The sequence below is a fragment of the Madurella fahalii genome, assembly GCF_045866475.1.
Source record: "Madurella fahalii IFM 68171 DNA, scaffold_4, whole genome shotgun sequence".
Lineage (NCBI taxonomy): Eukaryota > Fungi > Ascomycota > Sordariomycetes > Sordariales > Madurella > Madurella fahalii.
The window spans coordinates 3,381,951-3,404,774 of NW_027263974.1; the positions used below are offsets into that span (position 1 = coordinate 3,381,951).

General features: G+C 52.5%; 6 protein-coding genes across 6 annotated transcripts; 2 read left to right on the forward strand and 4 right to left on the reverse strand.

Moving 5' to 3' along the window:
• Positions 1 to 1,690: 1,690 nt before the first annotated feature.
• MFIFM68171_07988 (uncharacterized protein) lies at positions 1,691 to 4,564 on the reverse strand (the record flags this gene model as incomplete). The annotated part of the gene is made up of 2 exons (XM_071063408.1): positions 1,691 to 4,097; positions 4,176 to 4,564. 2 exons carry the CDS (start codon positions 4,562 to 4,564, stop codon positions 1,691 to 1,693), a joined length of 2,796 nt encoding a protein of 931 aa, XP_070919509.1.
• Positions 4,565 to 5,405: 841 nt separating this feature from the next.
• MFIFM68171_07989 (uncharacterized protein) lies at positions 5,406 to 7,189 on the reverse strand (the record flags this gene model as incomplete). The annotated part of the gene is made up of 4 exons (XM_071063409.1): positions 5,406 to 5,596; positions 5,686 to 5,939; positions 6,122 to 6,811; positions 6,885 to 7,189. The coding sequence occupies 4 exons, from the start codon at positions 7,187 to 7,189 to the stop codon at positions 5,406 to 5,408; spliced, it is 1,440 nt and encodes a 479-aa protein (XP_070919510.1).
• Positions 7,190 to 10,340: 3,151 nt separating this feature from the next.
• On the reverse strand, positions 10,341 to 13,017 carry MFIFM68171_07990 (Transcription factor domain-containing protein; the record flags this gene model as incomplete). Its single annotated transcript, XM_071063410.1, has 3 exons — positions 10,341 to 11,356; positions 11,417 to 12,815; positions 12,901 to 13,017. The coding sequence occupies 3 exons, from the start codon at positions 13,015 to 13,017 to the stop codon at positions 10,341 to 10,343; spliced, it is 2,532 nt and encodes an 843-aa protein (XP_070919511.1).
• Positions 13,018 to 13,782: 765 nt separating this feature from the next.
• MFIFM68171_07991 (DUF1479-domain-containing protein (Fragment)) lies at positions 13,783 to 15,400 on the forward strand (the record flags this gene model as incomplete). Its single annotated transcript, XM_071063411.1, has 3 exons — positions 13,783 to 14,173; positions 14,246 to 15,007; positions 15,078 to 15,400. 3 exons carry the CDS (start codon positions 13,783 to 13,785, stop codon positions 15,398 to 15,400), a joined length of 1,476 nt encoding a protein of 491 aa, XP_070919512.1.
• A 119-nt stretch (positions 15,401 to 15,519) lies between these two features.
• Positions 15,520 to 16,074, reverse strand: MFIFM68171_07992 (uncharacterized protein; the record flags this gene model as incomplete). The annotated part of the gene is made up of 1 exon (XM_071063412.1): positions 15,520 to 16,074. The coding sequence occupies one exon, from the start codon at positions 16,072 to 16,074 to the stop codon at positions 15,520 to 15,522; it is 555 nt and encodes a 184-aa protein (XP_070919513.1).
• A 2,262-nt stretch (positions 16,075 to 18,336) lies between these two features.
• On the forward strand, positions 18,337 to 18,808 carry MFIFM68171_07993 (uncharacterized protein; the record flags this gene model as incomplete). The annotated part of the gene is made up of 2 exons (XM_071063413.1): positions 18,337 to 18,388; positions 18,612 to 18,808. 2 exons carry the CDS (start codon positions 18,337 to 18,339, stop codon positions 18,806 to 18,808), a joined length of 249 nt encoding a protein of 82 aa, XP_070919514.1.
• Positions 18,809 to 22,824: the final 4,016 nt, after the last annotated feature.

Sequence of the window (22,824 nt, forward strand, 5' to 3'; positions counted from 1 at the left end):
GAATAAGGTTATGGTGCCTTATTCTACCCATATGCTTGCACCTAATGCCGTAAGATGGATGGCAAGGTTTTGGATAGTATCTCTAACCTTAGCGAGCACATCTTTATTTGCGCTACGGATATTAGATCGTTCGTTAACGAGAATTTAAGGCAATCTAGCCGAGACAATCTGCTTTTTGGATTGCCATGCTGAACCCTAACGATATTGGGAGATTGGTGCTCATGTAGCAAAAGGACTAGTGCCCGTCCAGCAAATGCCATCCGAAGTTTAAGATGCGGGGATGCCCTTTCTTCTTATATAGAATCAGTACGAATATCAGAGCTAGTATATTTTCCGAGCTAGTCTATTGTGCACTCGTATATGCTATATACTGGTATATTCTATGCTAGGATATTATATACTGAACTGGGGCGGCGCACACACACCCACACACAAGCACAGGGAACCTACTGGTATGGAAGCACTGGGTAGAAGAAGGTTGTATGACTGACCTTCTGCTGGGTTTGCTTGAAGAAAAGAAAAAAACGAAGCACAGCGCGCGCGGTGCAAAATTCGTCTGCAGCAGTGGCCACGCACAGGCCACAAGCACTGGCTGCGCAGAGGCCTCAGGGGCCTCAGGGGTCAACCACAACAACCCTAGCTCAGGGAAGAATCAGGAAAAGCTCAGGATAAATCAGCTACAGCTCACCCCAGCTCACCGCTGCTCGATACCACGAACGAAAAAGGAAATTTCGTAAGCCCAGATTCGTCTCAGATAACCAGGCTGTAATCTATGGTAGCTTGGGACTTAGGGACATTGGCATTTCTGTGGTATTTTCTTCTACTTGGTTCCGGGGCTATGCGTTGTGTACCGATCACCAGTTGCTGCCGATAATTAAGGTACTTATCTGAGTGCTGCGAGATAGTGATTATTGTGGTCACATGCTTCGATAGCCGTCTATACTTTTCTAAGGGTTAAATTTTTTTTTTTTTAAAAAAAAAAGAAAGGAAAAAAAAAAAAGAATTAAACAACAGAAATTGGCAAAAGCTTACCGCTGAGCCCCCCGTCGTCTCTGTTGCAAGGGAGGTCAGCGGCTACGAAAACCCCCCCGCCCGGGGGTTTTGCTTCGAGCGGTCGAAGTTGGCGCAGGCGAAACTGGCGAATCAGTCAGGAGTCGAACTCGAACCTCCTGGCCCTGGTGGGCGGTAGGGACTTTGCCCCGGCCCTCGTAACCGTTAGGCCACTTGGGGCCGGGGCGTTGGTAACGGTGCGAGGAAAATAAGCCTATATGCCTAGTAGGCTGTGGCTGGGGGACAAATGCCGGTGGTACTAGTATGTTCTCATCCCAACGAACGCGAGAACCTTGCTGGCTGAATTCCGCGGGTCTGTTGCTGCCAGTCACATTCGTGATTACACTCTTACTCGAAATCCAATTCGTGTTGATGCCGTGACAGAAGTATACCGGCAACCGCCAACATGCCAACTTAAACTCATGGGGGGGAAGCCTTGGGGGAGGAACGCGGGGGGAATGCTTTCTATGTATACTTGCTACAGGTACTCTTGGTCATTAGATGTTCGGGACCTGACACACCTCCTCTCTAACACATTCAAGTCTGAGCCACCGCTGATTTCATTCTGCCGCATCCTGGTATTACATATCCCCCAGAGCACTTCCCTCCCCTTTCCCACGCAGCCAACCAGCGGTATATATCAGGTCGGTAACTCCCTAAGCGCCACGGACCCAACCCCCTTGGAGCCGGTCAACCTCCCGCCGGCCGCCAACACGTCGCTCCCGTTCCCAGCCGCCAACTCGAACCTCGGCCCTTCCTCCTTCACCTCGTAGACGCCGACGCCGCCGCCCGAGTCGCCGACGACCAGCAAGCGGCCGTCCCTGGAGAACTCAAACACCGTGACCGCCTTGAGGCCGCCCTCGAGCTGGCCGAACGAGGCGAAGCCTTCCTTGCGCACCACCTCGGGCCACCGCCACACCTCCTCCTGGCTCTGCACGTCGACGATGACAAACTCGCCGCGGGCCGCGTCGCAGTATGCGACGCGCCGGCAGTCGGGCGCGATGCAGCACGCCTGCACGTTGGGGATGGCGAAGACGCGCGACGCGTTGGCCGGCAGGTCCCACACGAGCACGAGCCGCTCGGGCGCCGGCCGCGGGACCGGGTCCGCCGCCTCCGCCTTGGCCGGCGCCGGGATCCAGATGGACACGGCCACGCTGCCGTGCGCCGCCAGGTGCGAGGGCAGCGCCGACTGCAGCGCCGGGTGCGCTGCCGCCGGCGGCACGTGCACGCGGTACGGCCGGTGCCGCGTCTCGTCGCCGCCGCCGCCGCCACCCATGTGGGCGGGCGGGGAGTAGGGTTTGAGGAGCCAGGCTACGAGGAGGATGGTGGCGGTGGCGGTGTTGGCGTTGGCGTTGACAGTGGCGTTGACGTTGGCGTTAGCGCTGGCATGATGCATCGGGTCGCCTGGTCGGGGCCCGGCGGCGGCGATGAGGAAGGGGGAGTCCGAGGAGAAGGCAAGCTCGGGGAATTTCGGGAGGAAGGGAAGGTCGGATTTGAGGAGCTCGATAGACTGCGCGGGGTCTTCGACAAAGGGCTTCTTGGTGTTTGGGTCGTGTGAGAGGGAGAAGCGGTCGATGCGGTCGCCTTTGGGGCGGTAGATGGCCAAGGGGGCGAACTCGCTGTGGTGGGCGTCACGCTGGCTGGCGGCCCAGCGGTGGGCGTCGTCGATGACTTGGACCTTTTTGGCGCCGCTGCCACCTTTGGAGAAGTTGTAGATTTCGAGCGTCAGACCGAAGTGCGTGGTGATGCCGATCAGCGTGGCGGCTTCGGAGAGGATCGCGTGGCTGCGGATAAAGTACTCGCGCGACCGCACCTTGGGCTGAACGTAAGACGTGATCTTGATGGTGCCGTGCAGGGCGTTCTTGGGTATCGACCAGATCTTGACCACCTTGTTGTGTCTCGTTGCAGTGTAAACTGAGTTTGGCGACGTGTCGATGTGCAATATGTCGGCACCCTTGCCCTTGTCCGTAAGGTGCCGGGCAGGGGTGATCTCAACGCGAGACTGATGAGGACTGTGCTTTGCGGGAGAGGGTATGGTGATCTGACTGGCTGAAGCAATGGTTTCGGTCCGTCGATGTGGAGACTTCGGCGTTGGCGTCCGGTGGTATTCGGGCGGCGGCGAGAACGGTGGCGGCGTATATGGGAACGGCGCTAGTGGGACAGGTATCGAAAGACCCGGCGATGACCGACCCGGGCTGACAGAGCCGGACCGGATGTCGAAGAACGGGCTGGTTGTTGAAGACTCGCGGGGAATCGATGTGATGCTGCTACGTGGGCTGTCGATTGGCTTGAAGGAGCTGGAGGGAGGCGATATCGAGTGATCTCGGAACGGAGACCAATTTGACGGGTTGTGGATCGGATCAGAGTAACGCTCTCGAGGAGGCGAGGGAAGTTCTGGATCGGCATAGGTGACGGAGCCCGAAGGCTCGGATTTTGTTGAGCCGGAACCACTCTGCTTCCAAGCGGACTGTACAAGCGATTGAGGGAGAGATCGTTGCGGCACTGGTTGAGCGGGGTTCGGTAAAGCTGGCAGGGTGGGCGATTCTGGAAAAGCCCCCGTGGGTGGTAAAGCTGTGACCTGTTCTGACTCTTCCCTAGAATAGGTAAGGGCGTTGTTTTGTGCAGCATGCACACGGTCACCAGCCCCGTAGCGTTTGCTGGAGTCAAAGAAGGGATACGGCGCCGATGGTGGCGGGTATATGCCCTGACCGAGTCCGATAGATATCACGCCGTCCTCTAAGCCTGTGTTCTCGTTGTCGAAAGATTGGGTAATGGTAGTTCTGCGCTTGGTGAGTGGCGTGCGATGCGATTGAGGGGGGTCGGACTCGTACTCTATCGTTCCATCACCACCTTGATATCCCGCCCGGTCCTCCACCGGGGATGACAGGACACAGCTCGATACAGCATCAAGATACGGGACTAGCGTTGACGCAACGTTGTTATTGTAGGGTCCTGCACATTGAACGTTTGCTTGGAGCCGTTGCACTTCGCTGGTGATGCTGTCTCTGGCGGCATCTGGATTGGTCGCGCTGCCATACAGGTTAGTTCTGTAAGAATTCAGGGCGTTAGCATATCGGACAACTGCGATCCAAGGCACATTAGTGCGAGCGACAAGGGAAACCTACAGGCTTGCCACCTCGAGAGCCAATGCCAGTGCTTCGCGGAATGTAGTTAAACGGAGACGGCATGCCGCCATCTCTGACCGGCCAGATGCAAGCCACTGGGCTATGTTGGGGTGTCGTGCTAGGACAGCGTCAATCTCTATTAAGACGTTTCCGCAACTTTCCAGTACTGAGAGCATCTGGGCCTGGAGCAGCAACGGCATGCCCGGCTCATCTTTCAGCAAGTCTAGGAGCAGACGCAGGTCAGACAGCTCACGCGTGACGGCGGAAAGATCGGCATGGGCGACGCGCACTGAGCGGATGAAGCGGGTGATGATGGCTGACGTTGATGAGATGCCGAAAACTAGGTACTCGATGGGCCGAGCGGTTGCGAGTATCTGCGACGACTCCATGTCCGTGGTCCCGGGGCGGCGATGGACGCCGGGTTGGATCCGGTCGGACTCACCCGCCTGGAGAATAATTGCGTTTTCCCAACTTGTAATCAAGGGTATGCAGGGCCGTGATGTGATATTGAGCCCCGTGTTCCGGTGCTTGGGATTGCCTCTCGGCCGCGAGCCCTTTCTCGCTATACGTGTGCTGTGAGGTGTGTACCGCGGGGAATGGCGACAGGTAACGGAGGACTTCGCGATGATTATGGATTGATGCAATAATACTGACCAAGGCGGGGTCGGTTCCCGCTACGGGTGCGGCCTTTATCCCACCTTCCCGACCACGGTGGGTGAGACAAAGAGCCCTGGCGGGCTTTTTCGTTGGCGCGGATGAGCGCTTGCCTCGAAATGGACCAACCATCTGAATGTGGCGTTTTGGACGTACCAGAATCAGAAAGGCGGTGATGCAGGTTTGTCAAGTATGCATGAGATGTCCCCTGGCTGACTGTGCACCTCCATCCGCGGGGAAGCAATAAGGCGCCATGGTGGCTGCATGTGGGAGTCGGGGCTGGAAAACGCGGGCGCGATTGCAAGATAAGTTCCCGGTCGCAGACCAAACATGTCAACACCTTGATCATACATGGAATGGAAACTAAGGTACATAGCTGATTGAGATTTGGTGAGAAGAGGCCGTGGGGTTCGCCTTCGATCAACACCAATCTTCCAAACGGAGCCAGTCCTGCAAGCGACCTTAACTACGTTACAGTACAGTAAAAGGGTGGTATTTGCAGTTCCAGGCCTTTGACGGCTGTTGTACTGTACTCGAATCGCCTGGTCGTGGGGGCCGCTCTTCATGCCGCGTGATCTACTGATCGTTGGGATCGCCGGTGAACATGAACCCAATCACCCCACTCAAAACATCCAACCGCTCGTGAAGACGTGCAATTTCGAGCTTGAGGCGCGAAGTAGCGACGTTGAAACGTTGCAGGCAGCTCATGAAATTCGCGAGCTGCTCGCCCGTGGGCGAGTCGCCTCCGCTGCCGAGGATCTCAATCACTTCATTTAGAATCTCCGTGCTTTGGTGCGGGCATGGTAGCATAAATCCCTGGAGAAGTTGGAGCCAGATATCATGCGAGATGAAATACCGTATGAGAAGAAAAAGTCGGGGAGACCGCTCAGAAAGGGGCTGTTGCTAGGTTGCTGGTATCGGCTGTCGAGGGCCAAAGCCCGGTCTCTGTCCCAAAAAGCCCAGCCAAAGTCGAGCAATGCAAGGCAGTTGTATTTGCCCGGGGGTCCCAGACGCCATGATTCGACGACAGCGTGGAGTCCCGGGCTGGCCCCTTCGCAATGCCTGATGCGGAAAGCGGCCCGTTGAGCTTCGCTGAGATGCTGGCCGGACCTGGCAATGGTAATGGCGAATCCTGGCACTCCCGCGACTGCTACTTCATGCCTTTCGAAGGCGGTTTCCTCGCATCGCAATTTCAGAGCGTCCTTGACCGCGCTCACGTACTGCCAACGCTCGTCTTTGCTCATAAACTGAATCATTTCGAGAAATCCAAACCCAGCCCTGTGGCAATGTACCGGAACAGAATATCATCTAGTGGTTCAACAGCAGAGGCCGCGCCATGGTTCTCGCGATCTGTATCAAGGGCTATGAGTATCTGATTGCTATGCTGGTCAGAGTGCGATGCCACGTCGTTGTGCAACTCCGCGAGCATCAGCTTGTGCTGTGTCTGCACGAAGCTGGCTACGCAAAGAATCTCCTCGATGGCCGCGCCTTGCCAGGGAATCGGCGCGTGTTCGAAGAAGAAACCCTCGGTAAACGCCAGCGCAACAAACACGAGTTGGCGAGCGTCAACAATATAGCCGTACTCTAGCCGACCAAGCGCTGCCCGCCAACGGGAATGGAATGTCATCTGGCAGAGAGTCTCGAATCGAATGAAGCCGCGCCTGATGCGGTTGCGCTCAGCCATCGCGAGAGGACGGAACTGCGCGGCCTTGCCGTCACTTGTAAAGCCTCCGCCGGAGATCTGCGGCGGGTCTGGCCTAGATTGGCCAGGTTCTGTTCCAGTAGCGAGGGAATGGAAGTGGTGCTGCATGTATTGGTCGACGAGTTTGTTGATCCTCTTGAGCGGTTGGTACTGCCGGATGAGACTCGGAAGATCACTTGGAAGCGCATATCTCTTGTCGTCTTCATCGACATTGAAGAGAGATTTGAGGTATTCCTGCTGCGTCTCGTCTACGACCATCACAGCTGGATTCGAGTATAGTCTGGGTATAAGCGGCATGGCAGATAGTGGTCAGTGGGCTACAACTTCCTATCCTTTCTTGGAGGATTGCTTACCCGCGGGGGAGAAACGGCATCCTCGGCGCCTTCTCGCACTGGACGAGATCAACAAAATTCGTGCCGAAGGTGTTTTCGGCCACGGCTCGGAGAATTGGCTTCTTCACCGCCAAGAATGCTTCGAAGAGGGAGCGGTAAGTAGTAATCATCGCGAGAAGATCCTCCGGGGAATCTAGTTTCTCGAAAATCATTGCCGCAATTTCCTTGGGTATGTAGTTGAGCGCAGGTGGGCAGATGATGTGCTGCACCGTCTCTTCATCCTCAAGAGACTTACAATACTTGGCCTTCTTGTTCGGAGGCTCCATCTTGAAGAAATGAGACCTTAGGCAAATACTGGATACAACTATTCTGTTCCAGGGAAATGATGAGGGGAGAGCAGGGACGGCATGTGATATTGCGTCGCAGGGGAGATAGCTGCGGAAGGAAAGCAAGCAGGGAAAACTGAGTTGAGGTGGGGGGTGGTGGAAGTCCGGTAGTGACTGTAATTGCTTAAAAAGTTGCGGTCGAAGCGACCGGAATGCTAACGGCCCTCCCCAGCCAGGTTGTATGTCAACTGGTGCGGTTGCACGCCGGTTCTTTGAACTATTCTGTGAATTGTGGGATTAGTTGCGCTCACGACATCCGACATTATTCTTTCTTTGCTGCAGGTTTGCTCCACAGTTACTGCCACACTCCTTTGTAAACTCAACAATGCCACGCTCAGTGAACGGAAAGATCAGGCAAGTAAGGTACCATGCTTGAGATTCGCACCAACATCACCATCATCACCATCATCACTGTCTGGAATCAAAGCCATCGTGCACCCATCACATGCACTCACAGCAACGTCGCCAATATCAACATTTGGTCGTCTACCGCAATCACTTCTCAGTGTCATCGTTGTGTACCGCTTCCCGCACAGTTGGCTATTTTGATGGCAGTGAAGTGAAGTTTGGGGTTTGAGGGGAAAACATCATACACAGGGCAAATACCGGAAGACGATGACTTTGATCATACAATTCAGACAGACAGGCCACTAACGTCGTCTCATGCGAATTTTCCTGATTTTTATCAACTCGAGATTTATTATTGAGGTCTAGAACTTGGGTGCTGAATGCTTGTAGAGACGATAACATTGGATATTCCAACAGCTCTGGCGATATGCTGAGTCCTTTTCTGGGGAGGGATCGGGATGGGCGGTGCCGAAGATCCGAGGCAGAACACGGGGTCCGGACAAGGCGAGTGCACCAACGGCAAATAAGCAAGTTAGGCGCCTCAGGGCTTTCGCGCTTGCTTCACCGTTGCGGCGCAATCAGCTTGATTGCGTTGTGAACTCCACCAATCAGGGCCCACGCCACGATGGTCTGTATCGTTCAAGGATCGAAGCGGTGACGTGTAATTATCGGAAAGGCAGATGACGCCCAAATGTCATAGAGTCTGGGAGACGGGAGAGGCCCATAATTAGAGAAAAGCAGCAGTAAGCGCGCTGCTGTCGAAAACGGAACTGAACAAACATCTGAACTCCCGATCGCGCTGAGCTGCGACCTCATATGATACGTTTGAGCCAATGATACGTCAGCCCAACTTAGCCAATGATATGAAGCAGTTTGGCGCGTAAGCCAAGGCCAAGAGAAGACCTAACCGGGGTGTTACACAGGCAGGCCAATGATAACATCAGCCAGTACCCAAACAAATCCCCCCCAAACCTCAGCTGCACCTCAAATCCTCGGTCAGAACTTGGGAGCTTCGGCGGCTAGGGTACCTACGCGAGACCGGGACGAGAGTTACCGCGCGTCTCCCACAACGTTCATATGTCGCAAGTCACTGTAGTCCGGCGCTAAAACACCTAAGAGTGAACGGATTGCGGCAAAGCATCTTTGGTATATCATGTGAGAAGTATCATCTATGACGGCGTATCTCTGCACATAATCAACCACCACCTTCTCTTCGCCTAGTTACTACCGACACTACATACCTTACAAGTATTGCAGAGTTACATCGTCGTGCGCCGGAAGCCGACTAATAATACGTCCTGACATTCGCTGCTTTCCCGGAATCCCCATTAATTATTAACTCCCGTCACGATGACGAGGCTCAGTCGGGCTATTTTGTTTATTTGCTTCTCTCAAATCTGTCTCGCCCAGAATCAATGCTATTTACCGAACGGGAAACTATCGCCTGGTGATTTCCCATGCGACCCGGACGCCGAAGAGAGCATGTGCTGTGGCGGGGAGCCAGGCACAGTTTGTCTCAGCAACAAGCTCTGCAGCGGCCCAAACGGAAGGCCAGCTCAGGCAGCATGTACAGACCGGCTTTTTCTCTCGTCCGAGTGTGATCCCTACTGTCCAAGCCCAAGCAAGTTCAACCCGCCATAGCGCCTCGGCCTGCCGCAGGAAGGCTAACATGGGTAACAGTCTCTAGCGCCGGCAGGCGAGACATGATATCCTGTGCCAACGTCACGGGCACCGACAGCTCCTATTGCTGTGGCGACCACCCAGACTCATGCTGCGACAGCGGCACAGGGCGATTTGAAGCCCTACCGTCCAACCCTGCTGTCTGGGCAATCTGGGATATGAGTTTATCACGATTCGTTGTTATCAACGATGACGCGAGACCACCGAAAAGAGCATCGCCGACATCACTTTTCAGAGCTTCTTCAACTGGCCCGCTAGCAGGCACAAGACCAACCACACCACCGCAGTCAACGGTAGTAACAGGAACGGCCGCGCAAGCAAGATCTGCCGCCGCTGCAACTACGAGCGCATTCATAGTCGGAGCAGTGTTATGGTTCCTATGAGAGCGGAAATGTACCAAGATGCCAAGCCAAAGACACAAACAATAACAACGAGGCTGGGTCACGTTGTTGCAGTAGCCAACCAAGTTAAATACCGGTGGTACATAATGAAGGTTCACCTTCGAGGGGAAGAGAGGGATATACCCCCGCTTAAACGGGATCACTCAGAGAGGGCTCTGCAGCATGCCAGAGAAGATGGCGATGGGATTGATGGACGTTTTACGTGTGCGATAATCTGTAATGAATGCATAAAGAAATGATCTTCTACGGCACTATGCGGGCATTGATAAATTGAAACCTGTGGAATAATTATTGGGACGGCTCATGGATATCATTCAAGCTTGCCTGGATCAATGGAGTGGCCTGATGGTCCTACTTAAAAAGATGTGATGTCCCTCTGATAATGGAAAAAAAAAAAAAAAAAAAGTAAAACGGGAAAACGGGAAATGGTTCCGCCCTCTCTATAGAGTCTATTGAGCGAAACATCAGTAATGAAGCCAAGGAGTTCCCAGAGGAGCAATTAAATGACACTATCTTACGTTAACGACACGTTTGCCATGGAATTTAATGCTCAGTTTCACATGAGGGTTTTGACAGAGGCGGCTGAGATGCCACATCGAATCATTATTTAACTACTTAATAATCCTGACCCAAGCCCAGCGTCTCTCCAACCCTTCGGGAATTCAAGGAGTATAATTGCAATACTCTGGCCAGGCAAACGGGTTCCCTGGGTCCAAGTTGCTGCTGAATGAATAGTCCACGGACTGGGCGAATTTGGGATCCCATGACCGGAAGAGTGCGTCGTCGTCATTGAGGAATGCGTTCAGATCGTATTCGGGTACTCCGTCAACAGATGGACCCTCCATTACATTTGGCGGGTAGAAGAAGTCCCCTGGTAACGGTATGGCGTCAGGTGCGTTTTCCTCGCCCGCCAACGGCGGGTTCCATGACACATTCCAGGCAGTGGGCCTCAAAGGTGGTTGAACCTCCAGAGACGAAGTAGTGGTCGAAGACATTGACATGTCAAGGCCGGGCGGCGGTTCAGCTCCACCGTTTTTATCCGAAATCTGGGAATCCTTTCCGGCCGTCGGCTCAAGGGACAAGCGGGAGTTGTTCCCGTCGGTCGGTTGATTGCCGCCTTCGACTCGGCCAGATAGCCGTGTGGGCGGCGATGTATCGTTCGGTCCGATGGGCAACTCGACCGGTAACTCTCGGCTGCCGCTTTGCCCTTGCTCGCCATCCCTAGTACGGCTGCCCTCGGTGCCGCACTTCGAACGTCTCCCGTGCAGGATTTCGTTTCGATCGAGTTTGAGCATCACCGCCTGACCGAGTTGAGCATTCAGACGGGCACTATTCCACACCCTGCCCATTTCCTGCAGAACAGGAAGCACCTTCTTGAAGTCTGCACCGCCTCTTGTTCTGAACATAGGCAGCCGGCTGAAGCGCCATTTGCGATACGCCACGCTGAGCGAGAGGGTGAGAGCATACGGAACGAACGGCATGGGGCTGAGTTTGTAGTCCTTGACAACATCTAGAATGCGGTCGGCAGAATGGGATCTCCGGGCATTCACACCACTCGGGGGCAGATGCTGGTAGCTCGGGCAAGGAAGGGTGTCGCATTCGGGTGCCGTTCGAAAACGTTGACGCGGCATCCGTACCGAGAGAACGCAGATGGCATGGTAGAGGACCTCAAGGGTGGCTGAAGGCATGTGTATGGTCAGTTCAGATCACGAGCCCAAGGAGCCAGGATGCTACATACCAAGGATGCTATCTGGCTCGCCTTGTGCTCTAGCTTCAATAGCCAGGCGCTCAAATACCGGTACATCAATGTAACTAACCTTCGGATTTGGCCGATACATTTCGATGACTTGGTCCAGCAAAAAGATTAGGGACATGAAGAGTCGGAAAGCGGGCGGGTCTTTTTCATCCGTAGAGGGGATTCGGATAAGATCATCGTTGTGAAACATGACTGGCCGACCGGCAAAGGCTGCGAGCAACCGGTCAAGCGCATACAGGCACCTGAAGAGCCTGCTCCCGCCGCCATCAGCAGCCGGTCGGCTATCCGTATGGGCCCTGTTCAGAAGGTCTAGGTGGATGCCATGTGTATGCGCTAAACTGACCAGTCTGGCGAAGAGACACAAAGGCTCAAATCGTTCTTTGGGGTCAGCTGGCTGCCAATAGAGGCAGGTTATCGCCACAATATGGATTTCGTGGATGAGAGGGAGCTGCTGCTTTTCCCGCAGCTCGATAAGTCGTTTGTTGATAAATCTGGTTATTTCCTGCGAGTATTCTTTGAACGGAACGATCCGCCGAGATCTGGACGCCTTTTCAGACCGCGAATTCTGTCTCTCATCGCTAGCTCTGCGCGAGCGGGCTGTGCGAGTGTTTCCGGTGGCGAGATCGGTAGGCGCCCAGCGAGCCGCGTCCCGATCGAAGGTCAAAAGACTGCGAGCTTCTGGATCGCTGGCCGCCGCGAGGCATACAGACGCCGTAATGAGTTCGCGGAGCTCAGTCTCCTCTGGGGGATTCAACAAAGTTGATCTATCAAAAATGGGAAAGATGGGGTGGATCTTGGTAAGGTACAGGTCTCTCAAAGCCCCCCATTCCATGTCTGTGGGAAGCACCTTACGGGCAAGTACCTGGTTAACAAGAGTCTGGGCAAGGGTGGCGAAACCTGTCGCGTCTTGAATCTGTACTCTGGACCGTGTGCCGTCCCGGTGAAGTATTGTACCGGACGAACCAAGCACTTCAGAAACCGTTGACGGTTCCGTATCTGCCGGCTCTTTGCCAGGGGAAGGAGGGTCTCCCCCACGGCATGGAGAGACTGACGCTAAGACTCCCAGGATCCCTTCCGCGTCGTTTTTTGGCCCATCCGTGTCTGAGGACTGTGGCTTTCCGGCGACGGCCATGGTGGCTTCAAGCAGAATGCTTTCTGGGTTCAGATCACCAAGGAAAGGGGGGGAGGTTTCCGACTGCCGAGATGGTTGCCTTGTTTCACGGCTATCGATGCTATTGGTCTTATTGTCGGAAACATGATGGAAGAAGCGTAGAAGTTGAGCAGCGGCATCAGAGGCGTCCGAGTCTGGGGTGGCGTCCTCGACCTGCGCGGGGTCGCTCCTGGCGACCCTTTCGTCGGCGAGGACATGTTGACAGCGCTTCTATGGAAGAGGAGTTGTTAGTCGTTAATCTCTCCAGGGATTGAGAGCAACACTGTTTTCTGCGCACTAACATCTTCTGCCTTACCTTCCTCTTCCTGCAAGGGGTGCAGGCCTGATGGACCTGTTTTCTCTTCACGGGCAATCCCGTAGCATCGTGCCCCACAAATCTGACCTGGACATTTCCACCTTTGTTGCTTGCCATAGCAGATTTCGGGTTGATTCCTGCGACGACAACGGAGTAATGGATCCTCCACTTCTAGCCGCTTTCTTTTGCACGAGTGCGAGGCCGAAAGCCGATGAGAATTTCAGTGGAACCAAGGTTTTGGCAGATGTGACGAAAGGTGGGGCGATGACGGACCTTCCCTTTCCGGACATTCCGACTCAGAGGGCATCCCACCCGCCACGGTTGCTTCGAGGACCCTTCGATGTCCTCATTGGCTAAACACCACCGATTTGCGCTCGCGGGATTGTGATTGGTATTTGGGACCCGATATGCATTCCGGACCCGGCATCCCAGGGGGCAGACTTGGGCTTGCGCCTGTGGCCCCCGCCTGAACCACTGATTCTCTAAGAGGCAGACCCCGGGGCCGATGACGTTTGACTGCGGTGCACCAACGTCCTAATGTAGCACTTCCGGCTGACTGAACGCTTAACACGGCTGCCATGCTCCCCAACAATCCTCGTGGAACACCAATCGCATCGGGTATATCAAGGTGCGCCGTCTGGGCAATGATGGGTGCCCCCATGGCCGTCAGCACAGCGCGTTCTCACCATTGAGTCTCAGCAAACCCCAGGTGGGTGCGGATTATACACTATTTCCGCATTACACATTCCCGAACTACTTCCACCACCAGACTTCGACGTTCCCGATTTCAGGATGCTCGTAAGAACCACCCTGGCCGCCAGATGTGGCACACTCGCTGCTACATGTTGCCTATTACGACACAACGTGCGTCATGCCACCTACATGGCGGCCATGGGCGCCGCTCCCAGCGGCAAAGCTGAAGGAGACATTTCCGATTCCTTCGCTTCCCTCTCGGGCAGAAAAGCACAACCCCTGCCAGACCGGTTCCGCGAGCTCAAACTCCGCCTCGTGGACGGCCACGAAGACGCCATCATCGCCAGTTGGGAAAGACTGCTCGAGGTCCTCAAGAAGGAAAATGAGATCATCGCAAACGCCGGATCGGCCATAATTCCCGAAGTGCGCTTCAGCCATCTCCAAGCCGACATAGACAGCAACAAGCCAGAGATCAAGAAGCGCGGCGTGGCAGTCATCAAGGGGGTGATCCCCGAAGACGAGGCCAGAGCTTACAAGTTTGAGATCGAAGAGTACGTGAGACAGAACCCGCAAACACGAGGTCAGTTTTTCCTTTCCACCCCTCCTCTCTCCAGCACCACACCGGCAGTCACTGACAGAGATACCGCACAAGGCTTCCCCCAAGACGAGCCCCAAGTCCTGGAGCTCTACTGGTCGACCCCGCAGGTGCGCGCGCGGGGCCACCCGCGGCTCCTGCGGGCCCAGACCGCGCTGATGACGTCGCTGTGGCGCGCCTCGGACGGCGCCTCGGCGGTCTCGCTGCGCACCCCGCTCTGCTACGCCGACCGGCTGCGCATCCGCCGGCCGGGGGACGCGCGCTTCGCGCTGGGGCCGCACCAGGACGGCGGCAGCGTCGAGCGCTGGGAGGAGGACGGGTACGGCCGCGGCGGGGTGTACGAGGCCGTGTTCCGAGGCTCCTGGGACGCCGCCCCCCCCGACGCCCCCTACGCCCCCTACGACCCCTACGATGCGTCGGACCGCGTGCGCGCCACCACCGACCTCTACGGCGGCCTCGGCGCGTCCAGCATGTTCCGCATGTTCCAGGGGTGGCTGGCCATGAGCAAGGTGGGGCCCGGGGAGGGCACGCTGCTGGTGAATCCGCTTGTGAAGGAGGCCGGGGTGTACTCGCTTCTGAGGCCTTTCTTTAGGGCGAGGAGGACGCTGGCCGAGGTGGGTGGGGAGAAGGAGAGGTTTTTGGAGGCCGGGAATTGGGAGTTCACTGGCGGGGAGAAGATGGGGAGTGAGCTGCAAGGGGCAGTACCCGGGTGTGGGCAGGAGTTCCCCGACGGAGAGCACCCGCATCTGGAGCTCGAGAGGACGATGGTGCATGTTCCCGAGGTGAGGCCGGGGGATTATGTGGTGTGGCATTGCGATAGTAAGTACGGCTTTGCTGTCCTCTTTTTGCGTGGGTTGGAACTAGGCAGGTGGTGCTGACACTGATGAAGCTATCCATGCCGTTGACAAGAAACACGGCGGCAACTCCGACTCGAGCGTGCTTTACATTCCCGTCTGTCCGACGACTGAGGCCAGCGCGCAATACGTGGCCCGTCAGAGGGCGGCTTTCCTTCAGGGTACGCCGGCGCCGGATTTCCCCGGTGGAGAGGGGGAATCGCATCATATTGGCCGGGCTACGGAAGCGTATGTCAAGAAATACTGCGACCCTGTGGGTATGCAAGCAATGGGCCTTGAGAAGCTCCCTGTGCCGGAGGACGAAACTCCTGGGGCCAAGGCAGCAGTCAGGCTGGCAAACGCTATTCTCGGCTTCTAGTAGGTACGTGCTCTCGCATTTCTTGGCACATTTTCGATAGCAAGATCCCTTTATTGATTCGGTTCCGACGATTGGCTATTTGCAAGACAATCACCCTAGTTCCACTTATCCGTCCTCATCTACCTCGTCGCAAGCATCTTCTCCTTCGGGAAGTGCTTCTCGACAAACGGCGTCAAAAAATCCGCCTTGCCCAACGGCACGCCCTTCATCCGCAAGATCGCGTACGCGGTGGTCAAATGGAAATACAGGTTGGGCAGCATGTAATTCAGCACATAGTCTAGACCCGACATCTCAGCCTGGAGCTCTGGGCCAAAAGGCAGCTGCGCCCTCTTGTTCGCTGCCCCTTCCAGATGCTCGGGCTTGACGGTCGCCACCAAGTCGAGCGTCTTCTCCACGCGGGCGATGAGCTCGTCGATCGTTTGTTCCTCGTCGGGCCACGATTCAAGAGGCGGCTGGTCAGCGGGCCGGACGGCCAGGCGTTCCACGAGCTTCTTGGCAAAGTTGGAGACGGTCTGGACCTGGAAGGTAAAAGGCTTCATGTCCTCGTAGAGGCGGGCGTCGGGGAAAGACGCGGCGTCCGGGTGTTCCTTGGCGATTTTGAGGATGGCGAGGAGGGCTTTGAGCGATTTGGTACTCGTGCCGATAGTGGCATCGTAAAAAGGTATGGTGGACATGTTGAATTTTGTGGGGGTTTGTGAAGAGTTCCGCGATGGGGAAAAGTTGGGTTTTGCTCTGGATGAGATGGTTGGGAATGTGTTGTCGATGATGAACTTAACTGAATTGCTTTGGGGGGCGCGCCCCGTTTATATACATCAATGTTAATTACCTTTTGGCGAGCGGTCAATTAACACTGCCGTCCTGCCTGTTTCCCGTACGGGATGTTGGGGCCAGAGTGACCTGATTATCCTGTTAAAACGAGCCAAGCCTAGGCCCTTCTCAGCGTGTAAAACGTGGCAAAGAGTCATCTCGCACTGTAACATGCCTTACTCAGCCCTAACCCTTCAAGCACTTCCCTGACTCCCTACGGCCAGACCTATTACAAAAAGACAAAAATGGTGTTATTAGTACATTTAATAGCACCCCAGGCTACATTAGACCCCAAGTGTACTTTGAAGAGATATTGTCGAAGCGGGTGTGATGTCTGGATATCGCTGATGCTTCGAATACTGTATGGTCTGTGCGTGACGCGACTTAAACTTACTGACAGAACCGTCTGGACACTTTTTGGCCCAACCCCCCGTATCCTCGATAGATGTCTCACGCAGATTAATAATACAAGCTAACGTAGCACAAGCGTCGTTGCGCGGACGTGCGGGGCAACTTGAAGAAATCCGATGCCTGAACTGCATATTGCGGCAGCTGACAAATCGGCAGCGTCTTGGCCGAGGAAATCTTTGTTATTATGCTGAGAAATTCGCCTAGGCCAGAACACCTGGTTGGCTATGTTTAAGGTTGGTCATCACTTCAATCTTAACACCGTGGTTGAACGGATCATACGGAGAGTTTTTGAGAGCCGGGCGCCGACGGAGGTTCGGTCCCATCGGAAGCCGAAGCTGTGGTAAAGGGGAATGTTTGGTAATTCCAGCAGCAGCCAAGCTAAACTAAGTCCAAGTGCTGTAGTGCTCGGATTAGGCAAGGCGGGGGTTAGGAAGATCTCGTTTACGGGCTAGGTTGGGCAAATGCGGGGCCCCGGAAGCGGAATTCGGGCAGCGCAGGCAGGGTCTCGATGGCGGCATTTGCTTGACCTCAGAGCTCTGGAGCGAAAATGGGCATTCAACACGGAATTCCAACATAGACTTTGCTGTACAGTGGCGGCCAGGTTCAGTGTCCACAATCTTACATCTGAAATCTTTCTAAGTGGAGCCATTTTTGGCTCCCCATTTCTTGACATACAGTGCGCCTTGTTTTACACCGTGTCACAACGTCAAGGCGCTCTAACAATCCTCACGTAGTGTCTACGTATATTTTGTTGGGCATTTCCAGCTCAACGCTATTACCTGTGCTGCATCTGATAGGGTTGCCAGCGAAATCCGTCTTTTTGACCCGAAAGCATCTGCTGTGGGATACATCGTCTGAGCAGTACGCGGCTGAAAGCCGACCCGGAGTCCTAGTGACGGGCGATCACCGCATAGATCTAGGTTACCGAGGGCCAGCATGGATCCACCAATCAAAACGGCGTTACCCGCGTCAGGCCTTTTGCGAGGGCTTTATTGGGACCTCCCAAATGGACAGCTGCGTTTTCTGGTGTAGGCAGCGAAGCGGCTTGTTGCCGAGAGGGAATGCCTTCATCGATGATAGGGTCGGTTTCCAACGTTGCTCCGGCGGCCGCTCGCATGTCGCGGTCTGAAGTCGTCGAATTCGCCGCATCCGTTACGGGTATCGTGTCCTTGCCGAGATGTGACATTTTTTGCTTCTCTTGGTCGGCAAGTGGGGTAGTCTCGTCGTCGTGTGGGACCCGTTTCTTGGACCCTGCTCAGGAGCGCAAAGCAAGGCAGATTGTTTGGCGCTAATTTTAGCAACCAGCCTTTCTATCGTGTGGCAAAGGCAAAGAACTGCCGCCAGCTGGACCGATCGGCTGCATGCATTCAAGACGCCAAGGACCAACCATTGTCCAACGCAGCAAGCAACAAGCCGCCCAGCACCGCAATTTTAACACACGCCGACCCAAGTAGTGAGCACGTTTATTTCAAGCCGAATACCAAACTTCTTCAAGCTTTATAATTAAGATACCAACACTGATCTCCCCGTCCCTTACGTTTCCAAAATGTGGCCCGTTAAGCGCAAAGAGTGCAAGCGCAATATAATGTGGAGGTGAATCAGGTGACTTGTCTCGTGATAGATAAACCGTTGTCTCAAGGGACGATGTGAAGTCAGGTTTTGGTGACAGTATCGACTTACGCATTCGCCCATTTCTCGTAAGCAACCTATGAACCACCATGGTTCCTGATCCCCTTTTTACCGTTAACGATCGCCTTAAGCTCGATTACGGTACTCCGAGGCTCTCAGTTCCTTCAATTTCGACACCTGCAAGCCGCCGCAGCAGAAGCCCGGTCGCACAGAGCCAGCAGCGAGCTGGCCGGGAACTGCCTTTGCTCCAGTTAGACGATTGGGACCCACGCATCAATTATGAGCCTGTCCCTACCTGCATTCATTATTCTATCGAGTAGAAATTACAGCTTAGGAAAGGAAGATTGTTAACGCTTAGTTATAGAGATTATAGAGGAGAACCTTACGCTCGCGCCCAGTACGTACTGGGACCGATTCCTGAAGCATGCGCTAGCGGCCAGGGTGCAAGACAAACTACCCGAGTCGAGGTACCAGTCCAACGAGACCAAAATCACCGTATCTGTCGAGAAGCGAAACGAGCGAGATCTCCGCAAGTGCTTCGACGGAATTAACATTGAGTAGGGGGGCTGTTGAGGACAAGATGAAAGCCTGGAGCCACTTGTTCCGGGAAGGAAAGAAGCTGAGGATCAATATATGCTTTATCTACAAGGAAATCAGTCAAGCGGTAGCCGCAGGGACTCGAGGCAGCACCAGAATTAGAGCCTCAAGGAGACAGCTCGCAGCAAGAGACAAGCTCCTCATCGAGCAGGAAGAAGCCTCTGGCCAGCATCCTGTTTGGAAGGAGGTCTATGAACTCCTTCGATACACCGGCTCGTTTTGCACTAACAAAGGGTTCTACTGCTGGCGTGATCCAGGCACCCAAAAACACCACAAATTGGAAACCACCGTCCTAGAAAAGCTAGTTGACTTCGCCGAAGAAGGTAATATACTAAGAACGTATAACGATGTACTAGAAGACATCTATCAGTTGTTTCGCGAGCAGGAAAAGCTCCTTTTGGAACGTAAACGGCGAAAGCGAAAGGGTTCTGATAATCCGCCTACTGTCAACATCTATCTGTAACGAGAGTCTCCAGACGAAGGTCAGGAGGACCCGCCGAATGATGCTGGATGATGTCATGATATAGGATAGATAAGAACCCCGTGAGGGAACTCTCTCACGCGGGGCACTTCTGATCCGCAAGGATCAGTCTCTGTGTAATTGATAGGAGGCTGTTCACCAAGATATCGCCCGCTGGTCCAGGTCTTTTCGGTATCAAGACATCGTGGTCCATCTCCCTCAACGTGTTCCCAGAACAACCCCTTTACAATTCTGATCCTTCTGTTCTACCGTTGGCCGAGATGGCACCTACGATGAGTACCTCCCGTGAGCTGGGAGCAGAGTCGAGTCCAGGGGAAAACACCCCCCAATCACCCACAAATCCTGTGTGCCTTTATCGGTCGGAATCACCAGGATTTCGACCTCGCATATCTTCGTATACCCTTTCGGACTCCCGGGTTCCGCCTCAAGCTCCTCACTATGATAACCTGTTGGAATCAACCCGTCTTCGGATACAGCAACTGGAAGTGCTGAAACAACTGCGAGAATAAGAAGAGGGTTTGCTTCGGAAGCTAGGCATCTCACTAGGCGAATCCTTACCGAAATCTAGGCGATATCGTTCTCCTTTAGCAGGTTCTAGTGACTATAATGAGGACCGAAAGGCGATTAAGGTAAAGTATCTGATTCAGTTCCCTGATAATACTACCTATCGACGCCGTTTGGAATGGCTCTAAGATCTATAGCGAGCATTTATGGGAGACCCGAAACGGTTCAAAACGGGTATAAACCGGATCCTTTTCGCCTTGGATCAAATGGAAGAACGTCTTCGCAATCGATGGTACAGTCATTGCAATAATCTTCCGACAGATATACGATAAGAGGTCGAAAACGACTGGAAAACGTTTGAAGATTGGACACTAAATTGTATTCGAGATCTTATAGATTAAGAATCTACTATTATAAAGTAGCTTAATGATGTTAAGTAACGAGAAAACCAGTCTTCTTTGGACTTTCATTAGTATTTAGAATCCCTTGAGGCCTAATTCCCGAAGTAGGACGAAAAGGCTTATACTTTTACCTTTTATACGAAGCTTTTGTCTGCAATTAGTAACTATATCGACTTATATGTCTATAATAAGCCAGAGACTCGGGAAGAGATAGTTAAACTCGCTACCTAAATTTAGTATAGTTTCTAGTACCGAAAACCTTAGGAAGCCCCTAAATATTCGTCCCGATATCCTTTTTACTCTTCTCCTTCATTATGTTCTTTCCTAACCTATAAATCGTTATTTTATCCTCGAAGAACGTTATTATCCCGTTATCACCAACGAAATATACAGTTAATAACGCTGTATACGAAACCTAACGACCACCCTACATTAACCCTATCTCATTTCAATTAGCTGAACCCTATAGACAGTTAGGGAAACCCTTTAACTTATTTTATTTATAGCAGTAATACCTATTTCGCTAACGACTGCCTATAAAAAGGAGTATCAATGAACAAAGCCACTAGGTACCCCAGTTGCTGAGGTAGGGGATCGCACTCAAATTGGCGGGGAAACGGCAGATACCGGCGGATATGAACCCCGATTACGTCGGTGAAGATGATATACTAGGGGTTCCAGTTAAAGAACGAATATACACTTCCGCAACCTTATTGAACTATGCCCCTCAATCTATTATAGTCGATCTCGATATTGGAGTAGAGATTGATATTGTTAGTTTAGAGTTCGTGAAGTAGAGGAAACTCCGATAGATCGGGATGCAATTACCCTATATTCGGTTTATAGACTATTATATTGTTGAAGTATTTAGTATTTATAAAGTTCCCTTGGAACTGATAGACTGTTAAGGAATTACTAAAAGAATATACATTTCTTATACCGCTATCAATTACCTCCTTATTATAAACGATTCCCCTATTCTTCTTAGGATATTAAGTTTAATATCCTATAAGATCTTGTTATACCTAGAAGGGAATTTATAGTAGTTTATAACGGAATCGGAGCGTATTCGGATTGAAAACCCGAAGAAATTCTTAAAAATATATCGAGGAGAAGCTTGTATTTACTCCTTAATGTAGTACCTAGACGTGCTGGAGGTGCTTTTTCCGGAGGAGGAAGAGGAGAATAACCCCCGAAAACCTGAAGACATCTCTCCTGAAATCTCAGACTTTATAGATATTATGAACTCTAGTAATGCAGATATTCTGCCTTCTTTTAAAAGCACTGATTATACTATTGATCTACTCCCTAATACTGTTCCTCCTATTAGACCTCTTTACCCTCTATTACGATATGAACTTTCGATTTTAGAGGAATATCTACACGAAAATCTGGCGAAAGGCCGTATTTATCTATCCCAGAGTTTAGCTGCAAGTCCTATCTTATTTGTCCTAAAGAAAGATAGTACTCTACGCTTATATATAGATTACTATAGACTCAACCGGATAATAGTTAAGAATCGGTATCCTTTACCGTTGATTTCAGAACTCTTAGACTGAGTATCCGGAGCAAAGTATTTTACGAAGTTGGACCTGAAAGAGGTATATTACCGGATTCGTATCCGAGAAGGAGACGAATGGAAGACGGCTTTCCGTACCCGATACGGTCTATTTGAGTATCTTGTTATGCCTTTTGACCTAACAAATGCTCCTACGACCTTCTAAAGTTATATTCAGACTGCTTTAGGCGGGTTACTGGACGATTGTTATATATGTTATTTAGATAATATTTTAATTTTCTCCCTAGACCGGGAAACCTATATAACTTACTTCCGACGAGTCCTAGAACGCCTGAGACAAGTGCAGTTATACTATAAGCCCAGCAAGTATTTATTTTATTAGGATAAGGTGGAATTTCTGGGTTATGTTTTAACTCCCGAAGGTGTCGGTATAGATTCGGTACGAATTTAGACTGTCTAAGATTAGCCTGAACTACAGTCCTATCGAGATATCCAAGTTTTTTTAGGATTTTACAATTTTTACTGTCGATTTATTCGAGGTTATTCGGAGATTATATTACCGTTGAGTAATTTACTAAAGGGGTTATAGAATAGACGAAAACTAGGAACCCTCTAGTTAGAGGCTGAAGAGTATATAGTATTCGCGTAGCTTAAGAGAGTATTTTAAGATATACCAGTTTTGTATTATTTCGACCCCGAATTCTCTATTATCATTAAGACAGATACCTCTAACTTTATAATAGGAGCTGTCCTGTTGTAGGTCCCGAAAGGGGGCTAAAAACGTCCTGTTACGTTCTAGTTAGCGAAGTTTTCTAGACCGGCCTAGGACTATAGAACTCCTGATAAGGAGATAATAGCTATTATAGAAGCCTTCAAGCATTGGCGATACTATATTAAAGGGAGTCGCTATAAAGTCACTGTGTTTTCGGATTACAATAACCTATAAAGGTTTATGAAATAAAACCGATTAAACGGCCGATAGGCTAGATGGTGTATGTATTTAGTAGGATTTGATTTTACTATCAAGTATCAACCTAGGAAGCGAAATCTGGCTGATAGCCCCTCGAGAAGACTA